The following is a 13,299-nucleotide window of genomic DNA, read 5'->3' as shown; positions in this document are numbered from 1 at the left end:
TTCGGGTTCTCAAATTGTCTTTGGAAGGTTAAAAATAAACCAGGCATTTTCAATCCACATGCTTAAAAAAACCAAAGAGAGGCACTTTTAAAAGCTCTATTTTTAAAGGCTTTAATTTATAAAAAAAAGAGTGTTTTGCTTCCAGCTTCCTGCCTGGCACACATCTGGAAAGCATCACATGTCCAGAGATAGCAGCTGAAAACAGAGAAGGGGATTGGAGGCAAAGCACCTGCTTGTCTAAGCCTCTGTCTTTAAGGATTCCTAGTATAGATCCATTGCGAGGCTCCAGAGGTCCAAATGTCAAGGCTCTAGATGTGTCAAAAGAATGCCTCTTGCCTCTGGAGCTTCGATGAGGAGGCAGCTACAACCCAGGGCATCCTTAGATTTGTACCTTCAAAGCCAATAGTTAGCTGGCGGCTTGTTGGCCTTTTATAGTGGCATGACTGGGTTGTCAAAGAAAGTGATGAACGTTATCCATTTGGCGCCAGAAAGACTGTGGTTACATAACAAAGGTCGTGGCTAGAGAGAGGTTAGTCTGTCTTGATTAAAAGCCACTTTGCAGGCAGGGGTCAACCTTTTGGCTACTGAATGCAATGCTTTTCTTTCTCTAATCCCAAGAGGAAACTCATTTTGCAGCCACCTAGAAGGTGAGGTATTTCTTTTAGGCAGAAAGAATAAGATGATGAGAGCAAATATTTGAATGCAGCAAGTCTTTCCTGGATCCCTAGATAATAGTGCCTTCTCTTCTAGTCAGTGAACATTTAATGTGTCTTATTATGTGCCAGGCACTGTGCTAATCACTGAGGTTACAAAAAGAAGCAAAAGACAATTCCTACCCTCCAGAATCTGACAATCTAATAAGGGAGACAAGGAAACAGTTATATACAAACAAACCATACACAGGAGAAATAGGCAATAACTAAAAGAGGAGAGGCACTAGAATTAAGAAGGGGTAAAAAAAGCTTCCTGTAGAAGGTGGGATTTTAGCTGGGACTTGAAAGAAGCCAGGGAAGCCAAGAGCCAGAGATGAGGAAGGAGCATTCCAGGAGCATTCCAGGATGACAGCAGGAGAAAATGCCCTGCAGTGTATTGCTGATGAACAAGAAGGTCAGTGTGACTGGATTAAGAGTGCCTGTGAGGAAGTAACATGTAAGAAGACTAGAAAGGCAGGAAGGAGATAGGTTATGAACATCTTTGAACTCCAAGCAGAGGATTTTATATTTGATCCTGGAGATTACATATAACATCTATCTTCCACCTAATCTACTGTGTATGTATCTTGTATGTATTGCTTTATGTATGTAGTGTCTCCCCCCATTAGAATGTAAGCACCTCGAGGGCAGTAACTGGTGTTGGGTTTTTTTTACTCCCCAGCATTTAACATAGCACTTTGCACATAGTTATTTTGTTGCTTGATTGATTGAAAGAATGAATGCCAACAATGAAGGAAGATAAGAGTCCCCAATCATTTAGGCATTGAGGTGGTGCATGGGCAGCTAGGTGGTGCCAGGCCTGGAGTCAGGAAGACCTAAATTCAAGTCTGGCATTAGATACTTACTAGCTGTGTGACCCTGAGCAAGTCACTTACCCCTGTTTACCTCAGTTTCTCATCTGCAAAATGAGCTGGAGAAAGAAATGGCAAACCACTCCAGTGTCTTTGCCAAGAAAACCCCAAAGGGGGTCATGAAGACTGAGACATGACTGAAATGACTGATCAGAACAACAAAGGTGGCACAGAGAGCATTGGCAGGAAGACCTGAGTTCACATCCTCTCTCAGATACTTACTAATTGTGTGATCCTGGACAAATTACTTAACCTCACCCAGCCTCAGTTTCCCCACATGTTAAATGATGATAACAACACCTAGTTCACAGGGTTATGGTGAGGATCAAATGAGACATATATATATATAAAGTATTTTACAAACCTTAAAGCAGCTTTATAAATACTATTAATAGTAATGTTGTTCAGCCGTTTCAGTTGTGTCCGATTCTGTGACCCCATTTTGGGATTTTCTTGGCAAAGATACTGGAGGCCTTTGCCATTGCCTTCTCCAGCTCATTTTACAGTTGAGGAAACTGAGGCAACAGAGTTACGTGACTTGTCCAGGCTCACACACCTAGTATGCGTCTGAGGCCACAGTTGAACTCGTGAAGACGAGTCTTTCTCATTCCAAATCCAGTGCTCTATCCACTGAGCCACCCATTAGTAGTAGTAATACTAATTAGTAATAATATTGAGGAGGAATTTCTATGTGTTCTTCATAATGGGCAAGGCAGAGAGGGGGAGTTCTGGTAGGGAAAGCAGTGAATAATGAGTTGAGGTGAATGGAGCCTCGAGATGAAGGCCACACGGTCAATCCCAGCCTCAGAAGGAATTAAGGAAATGCCATCTAAGACTGGACTCAGATATTCTAGAGCTGGGGATCTTTCCCATAACTATGTGTAGCAGAGAAAGGGAGGAAGAATAAGGGTAAGGTATGTCTTATGGAATCACTTTCTTGTATTTCAGAGGGTTGTTGTTTTTTTTAAGAGGCAGTCACTTTCTCCACTCTTATTCTAAGTATGAAGTTCATAGGGCCATCTCCTCCTCACCACCCCTCCAGTTTACTCATCCCTGAGGGCGTACCTAATGTAAATATTTAATGTTATCTGTTGACTACCCATTTCATAGTAATCCTTTGTGTCTACAGAGTGGTTTATCAAGCTGTTTTTCACTTATTTTAATAACACCTCCCTTGCTGGCTAGTTGAGGCTCAAATGTGCTCAGGTATATAAAACGATTTGCAAAACTTAAAATGCTGTATAAATCCAAGATGTCATACAAGCCTCACAGTATCTCTGAGAGGAAAGCAGGGAGAGAAAGTATTGTTATCCCTGCTTTTACAGATGGGGAAACTGAGATGCCAGAAGGTTGTGATTTATCTAAGGTCACACAAGTCTTTGGTTGAACTGGGGTTAAAATCGAAGTCTCCTGAATTCTAAGCCAGAGTTCTGTCTACTAAACTATAACACCATACAAAAAGGGCATATCTGCCTTTGTGTTTTATGTACGTCAGTCACTTAACAAGCATTTATTAATAAGTGCCTACCATGCATGTTCCAGACCTTTTGCTGGGCCTTGGCAACACAGAGACAAAAATAAAAGTCTACCCTCAGAGACTTTGTATTTTACTGGAGGAGTGCCTTCTCCTGGATGAATGTGGCTTATCTTAGAACAAGGTCTTAAGAGGGCGGGCACTGGGTCTACATAATTCCCTCCTAGCACTGGGAGTCCATAGATGATTTTGAGCCTCCTTATTTTTTTTGCCAGTGGGGTTAAGTATATCAGCATCTCAGACCAATTGCTCCCAGCCCAGGAAACATCAGACACCCAGGTCATGAAGTTTATCTGAAATGATAGCTATGGAGATGGTCCCTCAAACAACCGTAGACCCTAATGGCAAATCAGAGCAACCGAGCTCCTAACCCTGAGGAGGTAATAGAGACTATTCTGTCTGAGCACCACACTAACAAGGAGAACTTCTAATATGAGTGTCTAGTACTAACAGCTTTCTTCTCAGTTGGTTCTTCGCATCCTAAGAGGTCAGTGAGGGGAAAAGATGAAGGCAAACAACAATTAAGTGGGCTCTGTTGAGAGACAAATTTCTTAGAATAAGGAGGCAATTAGCTGCCTGTCTCTGGCCTAGTCAGGCCACGTCTGGAATGTTATGTTCAATTCTGGACAACACACTTTAGGATGAATGTTGATAAGCCAGAAAATGTTCAAAATGAGGTAATTCAAATATTAAATTCACTTCTTGTCCATTTGTAACCTGTGGCCAAAGTATCCCTAGGACTCTACATATAAACAAAATTGTTCCAATCTCAATGACAGGCTTAAAATTTCATTTTCCCTTGGCTCTTTTTGTCCCCATCCAGAATTATGAAAAGAAATCTCCAAATAGAACTTTTGTCTAGATTTATATACATGTGGAAAAAAGAGGCCCCCTTTTCTGTACAAGCATTCGAGGTAATAAACATATATGGGTAGAGGGTTTCCTTTATTTTACCCTACAGAAAGTACAGAAAATACTAAAAAGACAAACTGGGGGCCATAATTCCCCTTGATAGAACTGACTTCAAGGTTACCAGCCGGGCAATGCTAATGAATTCTCCCACAGAATTCTACACAATCCTTTCCAAGCTCATAAGAACTCTATAGGATTTAGATTCCATCCAGAAGGCAAACTCACTTTGGAGATTCTCAACAGGTAGCACCCATCCCATCAAACCGGTCTGAATAGCTCGCTATAAAAATGAGGGGTGAGGGTAGCAAGGCCCAGATCCTTTGCCTCATATGTTGCAGCTTTGCTTTCTAGGTGCAGGAGCCGTATGAGTGATCCTTTCATTTCTCCAAAAATCCCCTTCTGTCTGCAGAAAATTCGATCCCCAAACTCTCAAATACGAGGTAGGCTCGTTAAACTAACCTGTGTTCAAATCTTGCCTCAGGTGCTTATTACTTGTGTGACCTTGGGCCAGTCGTTTAAATTCCCTGGGTGTCAGGCTCCTCATTTGTAAAATGGGAGGGCTGGATTAGGTGGCCTCCGAGTGCCTTCCAGCCCTGAGTCTGTAACCCTATGAGTTTCTTTACAGGTTGGAATGGGCATGTCCATTGTCTCTGGGATCATCCCACTGTGTGGGGGACGTCCTTAGTCAGCCTCCCCCCTTTATACCTGCCATTCATATGAGGATCTGCTGGAGGAATCAGAGATGTTTAGCATGGAGAAGAAAACACTCAGGACGTGTGAGATCTGTCTAAAAGTGCTTGAAAAAAACTATCTCATGTGGGACAGTGATTAGATTTGTTCAGAGGATGGAACTAGGAGCAATAAGTGGAATTTGCAGAGACAGATTTAGCTTGATGTAAGGAAAAAATTTCCTAACAGTGAAGAACAATCTGAGAGCTGCTAGAAATCATGTATGTAAAGTGCTTTTATAAACCTTACAGTTCTGTAAAAATGTCAGATACTATTAATGGGTTCCCCTCCCTCAGAGGCTCTCGAGCAAAGGCTGCATCAGATGTCCTTAGCAGTGAGGTGGCGAAGTGGATAGAGTGCTGGGCCTGAAATCAGGAAGACCTGAGTCCAAGTCGAGCCTCCTGAGTGATTTTTGGAAAGCCACTTAACCTCTGTTTGCCTCAGTTTCCTCGTTTGTAAAGTGGGGATAATAATAGGACCTATCTCCTGGGATTTTTGTGAGGATCAAATGAGATAACGATGTAAAGTGCTTGACACAATGCCTGGCACAGGCACTATATAAATGGCAGGAGGTAGTAGTACTAGTAGGAGGAAGAGGAGTAGCAACAGTAGAAGTAGTAACAGTGGTAGTAGTAGCAGCAGCAATAGTAATAACAGTAGCAGTGATAGTAGTGGTATAATAGTAGCGGAGGTAACAGTAGTAGTAGGACACATCAAGCAGTAGTAGTGGGAGAAGCAGCAATAGTGATAGTAGTAGTAGCAGCAGCAGCAACAGTAGCGGTAGCAGTAGTACTAGTTGTCATTATTGTCCTAGTATACTGTAGTGAGGATTCCTTTTCACATATGTGTTGGAAGAGGTAGCCTCTGATGTCCATCCCTTCTGATTCTGGAATTCCTACTCTGTCCTCAAACATCGTGTTGCATCTTCCTTTATGTCATCCTGAAGCCATATCCACAAGCATTGTTCTCAGTGATTTGGTTTGGGATGATGATGGCACTGATCATTAAGGGGATGGGTAAAAAAACAAGCATTTACCAAGTGCCTTCTGTGTGCCAGGCACCGTACTAAACACTTTATGAATTTTGTCTCATTTGATAATATTTAGTGAAGCAGGTGCCTGGTTGCCTCTTTTCCCATTCCCCTTAGACATTCATCGGGGGCAAGCCCTGAGTCAGCACAGGTATTCTCAGAAGCATACGATATGTGTCCAATCCTTTTGACCTCTGAGTGCTTCTCAAGGGTATTTTGGGGCATGGCATAAGCTTATCCATTAACAGTTTAGGGATCCTCTGCTTGGCCTCATTAAAAAAATAAGACTGCCTCTAACACACAAAAAAAGAAGAAAGTGTCTGAGACTAATCCTCAAATCAGACCATTGCCAGATTGATAGAATAAACCAGGCTTTCTGCTGATGCCTTTATTACCTCTCAATCACTTGCCGCCACATAGGGCCAAGTGGTAAATAATCACTGTGGGGTGGCTAGTATGTGCTCTATAGGAGCCCAGAAGTGAGAGGGAAATGTAAGAACTTAAGGTCCATGAGGGCCGAAAGTGTTTTGCTTTGGTCTTTCTACTCCCAACACATAGTATAGGGTCTTGCACATCGTAGATGTTTCATAAATGCTTATAGATTGATTGAGGAGGAGGAAGAAAGCCACTAGTGAGAAAGGTCTTAAATGTCAGGCTGAGAAGTTTTGCGTGTTATCCCAGAGGTACTGAGGAGCCTTTCGAGTTTTAGAGTGAGGGATTGAGAAAGCGCTTCAAGGTTTACAAAGTCTTTGCCTTCCAATAGCCCCGGGAAGTAGGTAGTGAAAGTATTATCCCATTTTGCCCATTAGGAAACTGACTCAGAGAAGTCAAGGAGCCAGCCCAGAATCACTCAGTGGAATCTAGATTCAAACCCAAGTGTCTTGATTCCAAGTCCATACCCCTTTCTACTACACTGAATTCCCTGTACCAAATATGTAGTGTAAACTCTAAGTGCTTTTAAGGAGGCTAGAGAGGACAGATGATACTGTGGGCAGTTGCATCTGGTCTCATTTGAAGGGGCGGAATGTGAAGCTGGAAGATTGAAATGCTTATACACATACAGAAAGGTGTTGAGTATTACCTTGACTGATGTCATAACATTAACATTCTATGGGCAGTAATTTCCCAGGAAATGTAAGTTGTAGAAATGTCCAGGGTAGGATAACTGATGTGTGCTCTGCCCACTTTATTTGTGTACCTCCATACACCAAGACTATACCACAGGTGTGATGGTAAATGTTTGACAGCTGTGTACACAGGACACATCAAGCCCTAACTTGTAAACTTGTAAACTCCTGATTTCAGAGGTATAAATGCTCACCCTGAAATTTTAACAATCTTTCTGGCCCATTCTCTCCCACTCCTTTGTGCCCAGCCCAGATACCCACTTTCCTCACCTTGCCCTAATTATCCATTACCTGCTATAGCCATGAATGGAAAATCACTGTAGGAACCACCCTGTACATGCTGTCACATGTACATTCTTCCAAAACTATTGGACTTGAGAGGATACTGTAGATGATCTTGTGATTCAGACATCCTTGGCTGGGAAGCCAGGAAAAGTTGAGTCTTCCCTCCAACTTGGAATAGAGACCTGGGAAAGATGTTAATTTAGAAAGGCCAGGGTCCCCCATTGCTTCCCAGGCTCCCTTGGACTCTGATGATTCTGGAGGAGAAAGTGAACCTGATGACTTTGCACAGCTCTACCTCACTTAAATCCAATTAAGCCTCATGATATCATTGGTCCTCTTCATAAATGAAAGATCAACTACACCAACAACAATAGGTTGAAAACAGAAAAAGTCAAAGTGAATTGGTAGATGCTGCAATCGCTGCTTGTGTTTCTTTCCCAAAAACCTCCTGCAGAAATGGCCCTTGTTAAGATTGGGAACAAGTCACAAGAGATTACTTTGTCAAGTGGGTACAATGTAATGGGATTTTTTATTATTATTTATGATTCCTGAGAGCAAGGCTGATATTCAGACCAGATAGGACATGTGGGAATGTTGGGTAGTAACCTGGAGGTTATCATTGTGGTGGGATTTCTGTATCCTGGCTGGTTACTGGAAAAAATATAGAATTTAAAGCTTAATTTGTCACCAGTTTATCAGAGAACTGGGCTCTTGGACATATGCTGTTATATTATCACTAGTTTCCAGCACCAAACCTTACTCAACTTCCTACCCCTTTCATTGTAGATCAGAGTTGTCTGTCTGGTTGGGTTTTCTCATTTTGGGTCTCCCCAGAATTTGCTCTTGGGTGTGTGTGTGTGTGTGTGTGCCAGTTTTGTGTGTTAACATTTATAATGCAAGCATGTTGGTTGTATTTATTTCCTGTGTGGATAATATTGAAGAGCTAAGCACAAGCTTCTCAGAATGCTTCTCAGCCAAAATAGCACATTCTTTTCATTTATTCTGGGAGCATGTAGCAGTGAAGGTTTTCAATGGATATGTTGCTTAAGAAATACTTTGGCATGTTTTCCTTCCTGCTCCCTTTCTTCCTCCATTGAGCTAACTGCTTTAACTGACCCTGACCAGCATTTTACAGTCTGTCTTTCACAACTTAAACACGATTCAATACAATCTTATGGTATTCTCTAATTGTTTCGTGTGGGTGCATGTCATCCCCACAACCAGACTGTAAGCTACCTGAGGACAGAGCTTGTGCCTTATGTTACTTCTATAGCCTCTTCCTCACCTCAGCATTTAGCAACATGCAGATGTTGAAAATAGATTCAGTTGATGGACTGGTTGACAGTCTGGTTGACTGGTCTGGTGCATCTTGGACCCCTTTGGTGAAAGGATAGAGTAATAGAGCCAGAGAGGGCCTCAGAGGATGAGTAATTATGAACAGGTAGTGGGAATGAGTAACAAGGACTGTCAGAAGGGCTCTGTGGTGGTAGTGGTGTGGGGATGAGGGAGGGGAGATGGGGGATTGTTCCTGAAGGGGTCCTTTGTCTGGGAGTCAGAGATTAGGTTGCAGCTCATTATGCCAACTGATTCCCAGGGTAGGAGTGGGGCCCATGGGGGATAAAGCAGAACAACTTGAACAGTGAAAGGCTATAGCATGACTGAATCCAGTGGTGTGTCTTTTTCTTGGAATCTCCTCAGCGTGATGTAGCTTGGCTTTCGAGCCAGCTAGCTGCCATCCCCAAATGGCAGCTGTCAGCCAGCTTCCAGCTCAGGAGATATCTCATAAACATCTCAGACTGTTTTAGAGATGCTGATATCAATTTGTTTGTTTCCTTTGTATTCTTTTTCCCAGAATTTTATTAGTGAAACACTGAGAAACCTCTCAAGCACGTCATAACCTTGAAGTGTTATTCTGCCTGGGATGTTTCTCCTCTCTTAGCCTTCATGCCCTTGCCTGGCCAATGTAACCCCTCTCTTTCTCTCTCCTTCTCTCTCCTTCCCCCATTTGTTGGGGAGAGGCTGGAGAAGGGGTGCTATTGTTCCCTGCAGAACAAAGAATTCAGGAGCCTGACAGAGCAGCTGTCCACGGTGACCTCTGTCCACAACATGGAGGTGGAGAAGCTGAAGAAAGAACTGATGAGATACCAGGAGAGCCAGGGTGGGGATGACAGCCAGCGGCTGAGCCTCCAGGAGGAGATTGAGAGCCTCCGAGCAGAGCTGCAGAAAGCTCACTCAGAGAGGAAGATACTTGAAGACATCCACACCCAGGAGAAAGACGAGCTGACGAAGGTAGGGCAAGACCCACAGGAACAATCCTGACTGCTGGGGAAGCTGAGAAACCTTGGCTCCACAGAGGCCACATCTCCCCTAATTTCTCCCTCTGTGTATGAGAATTATGGGAATTACCTGGGTTACTTTGCTGAGTGGTAATTGGGGTGACAAGGATGGCCAGACTGGTCTGCATTCCCCTACTTCCAAATAAGACCCTGGCAAAACCAGCCAATACAAGTGAGACTGAGACTCTACTCCTGGGGACCCTCTGTCAGAATGATCACACTGACTGATCATGTCCTGTTCATGGGGGCACTTTTTTGTTTAAGTGAATTGAAAGCATGTCCTGGTTCTGTCTTTGACAGGGAGATTCCTTGACATGAAATTCCCCCAATATCCTGGTTACCTTTAATACCTTTGTCTGGCTATCCACTTAGGTCATAAATCCCTTTTGAAGCTATTTTCAGCCCTTAGGATAATGGGACCTGTATCTTTAAGTAGAACTTTATTTGATTTTGTCTTCACGTTAGTTCTCAAAAGATTTGAGTGCAGAGATATTTATCTCCAACACCTAGGACTGAAATAAGTTAGGCCTTCCCTCTGCCTCATTCCTCCTAATGCAATTCTTCATCTTCACCATGACCTTGTCAATACCTCTACTCTCCTTTTCTCCAAGTCTAACCCTTGCTGTGCCTCTCTTCTCTTCACAGTCTTGACTTTATAGTCAGGCAATTATATAGTATACCCCCCTTTGTCTTCCTTGCCCCCTTTGTCCAATAACCATTAATGTCCTGCCAATCCTCACCCCCACCACAATATAAGGCCACTGAACAGAGTTTCCAGGAACCATGGCCAGTTACTGCCTTCTGTCACCTCTGAGAAGACCCACACCAATTACCTCCCAAACAGCCTCACCCTGTTGTAGCACAGGCTACAGGAGTAGCCAGGGCTCAGGATTGTTCATAATTGGGAAAAACAAGACTTTTAGCATATATAAGGCATTAGATGTATTGTGAGAACTAGGAAAGCTCAGTCTCTGCTCTGCCACAAATTGTGTGACTTTTGTCATTATTTAAGTGCATGGGATTTCAGTTTCCTTCTCTGTAAAATGAGACTAGACGATCCTCATGATCCCTTCCAGCTGGGAAGCAACGTAGTCCTATGAGATGAGAGTCTGCATTTCTGTACTGCAGCTACCTCATAGACATGGACATTGCATGAGGCAGCTTCAGTTTCCTTGGTTGAAAGATTAGTCCTTTTATTACCTCATTACCCAGGCATTGGGTCTTCTCTGTCCTTGATTGCTTCATTTCCATTACCCTCCTTTCTCTTCTCTTCCTTCTCCTTTTCTGGTCCTTCAAACACAGCTTAGAAATAACTTCGTGCTCCCAATTCCAGGCAGATCTCCAAGAAGATCCCCCAGTGTCCTTGGTGCAGCACCAGCTTCCTCTAGCCACAATTCTGATAAAGTATCCTTGGTGCTTCCCAGGGAACAGGGATGGGGGAGGAAGAGAGGAGAAACAGAGTCACTCAGGAGATTTCCCAAAGGGGCCGGCTAGGTGGTACGGTGCATAGAGCTTCGGACCCGGGGACAAGAAGCCCTCAGCTCAAATCTGGCCTCAGGCACTTAATGGCTATGTGACCCTGGACAAATCACTTATCCTCTCTCAGCCTCAGTTTCTTCATCTGTAAAATGGGTTAATGATGCTATTTATCTCCCAGAGTTATTGTGAGGATCAAATGAGATAATATTTGTAAAAGCACTTTGTAAACCTTAAAGCACTCTATAAATGCTAACTATTATTATTATACGCAGGTGGCTGTCAATGATCTGAAGTATGATCTGAAGGCCACTATAGGGCTTCCTTGCTGCCCGAGCTGGTACCCTCCCCACTTGCCAAGGTGCATGAAATTCCCTCTCTCAAAGCCACTTTGGGATAAAGCAATATGCTTCCAGAAGACTCTTGTTCGAATGTTCAAAGGCGTGTTTAATTTCCAGTGTGCCTCATGCTCAGAACAAAATATACCTTCCTTAATAAACATGCAAGCATGAATAGGAAGAGAAGCACTTATTGATTTGGGTGTCAGAGAGCTGGGTTCCCCTCTTGGGGCCTCAGTTTCTTTCTGTGGAAAATGAGCTAATTGGACTAGATGACTTTTGAGGTACATTCCAGCTTCAAGTCCTGTAAAATAAGGATCACACATTCATCTTAGGGTGAGCCAGTGACCTGTACTGTAGTCAGAGGGACTTGAGTTAACCATAAAGAACAATTTGCTGAAAAATCAAATGTTAAGCCTTGGAACAGGCTACTGAAGGTAGGGTGAGGCAGGAGATCTCTTATTGTAGAGCTCTTTAATAGGTAAGGCAGATAACTGCCTGCCATGACTAATTAATGGAGGGCTACATCTGCCCTCCGGTCCTGGGAAGGGGAAATTAGGGGTCAGTGACTGGACACCACAATCCCTTGGGCCTCCACCCAGCTCCGAGGTTCTTATCAAGGCAATTGCACATGAGAGTATTTTCTGGGTGTCTGTTTCTTTCCTATTAAATTCTCCCATTGTTTTGTGCTTTCTCTCTAGAGCAATACCTTCCCAGACCCTTTGGCTCTTTCCTTTTTGATCTGTGAGGAAGAGTCCGTTCTTGATGCCTGGTGCCCTGTTACTGTTTTATGTTGAATGAAAGGGAGAATCAGGCTGGCCTCTGGCAAAGGAGATAGCTCATTAGCCAGGATCAACCCCTGCAGCCCAGCTCTGAAGGGAGCTTCGTGTGGCAGGTCCCTGTGAAGCTAAGAAACAGGGATGGGAAAGCTTCTCCACACCTTATCCCCACCTCTCATCCCCACCTCTCCCCTCGATTTCCTGGTTTGGCTTGTGGCTCCCATCTGGGGGGTTAGGAGGAGGAAATGTTTGTTCTGTGACTGAGCCTTTCTGAGAGAGGAGAGGGTTCTGTTAATCACCACAGTGAACAGATGCACATGAGGAGTGGGACAGAGAGAAGGGACTTTCCCAGGAGTGAGGCCACCTGCCTTTTTAGACCCTGCCCTAAGAGAACAGTGTACATGGAGTGAGTACTGACTGGAGGATAGGGGACAGGAATAAGGTGGCCTTGTTTCTGGGTGGAGTGAATAGATGCTGTTGACTGCCAGTTCCCCACAACATAAGCAGAGGCAAATTTCCGAATCGTTCAGATTTTTTTCGTTGTTGTTAGGGGGAAGAGACGGAAGGAATGGAGGTGATCTATATACACTTATTTCCTTCTTCTTCCTTTATTTTGGCCTATATATGGGAGATGGAGTGGAAAAGGGAAAAACTGAAAGAGACCAATCTGTAAATTACAATAGACAAGAGGGAGATGAGAAGAGTGGTGCTTGTGTGAACATAGAAAAAGAAATAGAAGTGAACAAGATGAAGTTAATAAGACTTAGCATCTGGCTCAATATAGGAAGGAATGGAGAGATAAGAGTCATGATTACTTCATTTTTTTCTTTACAGCCCCTCCGCCTATTACATTTGCTTGCTCATAGGATAGGGATAGGGACTGGACCAATGATTTCATTTGCATGGGGAACTTCCAGATGTGGATACTCTCTCTTCCAAAGCAAGTTGCCACTTTCATTGCTAATCATAGTCTTAAAGAGTTGCCTAGAGTATTGAGATAGAGCAGGAGGTCTGGAGTCAGGAAGACTCATCTTCCTGAGTTCAAATCCAGCCTCAGACACTTACTAGCTGTGTGATGTGTGACCCTGGGCAAGTCACTTAACCCTGTTTGCCTCATCTGTAAAATGTGCTGGAGAAGGAAATGTCAAACCACTCTAGTATCTTTGCCAAGAAAACCCCAAATAGGATC

At 43.5% G+C, this 13,299-nt stretch overlaps 1 protein-coding gene across 1 annotated transcript in view; it reads left to right on the top strand.

Moving 5' to 3' along the window:
• Positions 1-13,299, top strand: part of MYO5B (myosin VB) — a 532,192-nt gene that overhangs the window by 427,036 nt on the left and 91,857 nt on the right. The window contains exon 22 of the mRNA XM_027868890.1: positions 9,231-9,470. Within this exon, the coding sequence (XP_027724691.1) occupies positions 9,231-9,470 (240 nt within the window). The remainder of the gene's footprint in view (positions 1-9,230; positions 9,471-13,299) is intronic.

This window comes from Vombatus ursinus, unplaced genomic scaffold (assembly GCF_900497805.2).
Source record: "Vombatus ursinus unplaced genomic scaffold, bare-nosed wombat genome assembly UNPS02014791.1, whole genome shotgun sequence".
Classification (NCBI taxonomy): Eukaryota; Metazoa; Chordata; class Mammalia; order Diprotodontia; family Vombatidae; genus Vombatus; species Vombatus ursinus.
The sequence above is the reverse complement of the archived record's forward strand: the minus strand, read 5'-3'. Positions and strand labels throughout refer to the sequence as shown.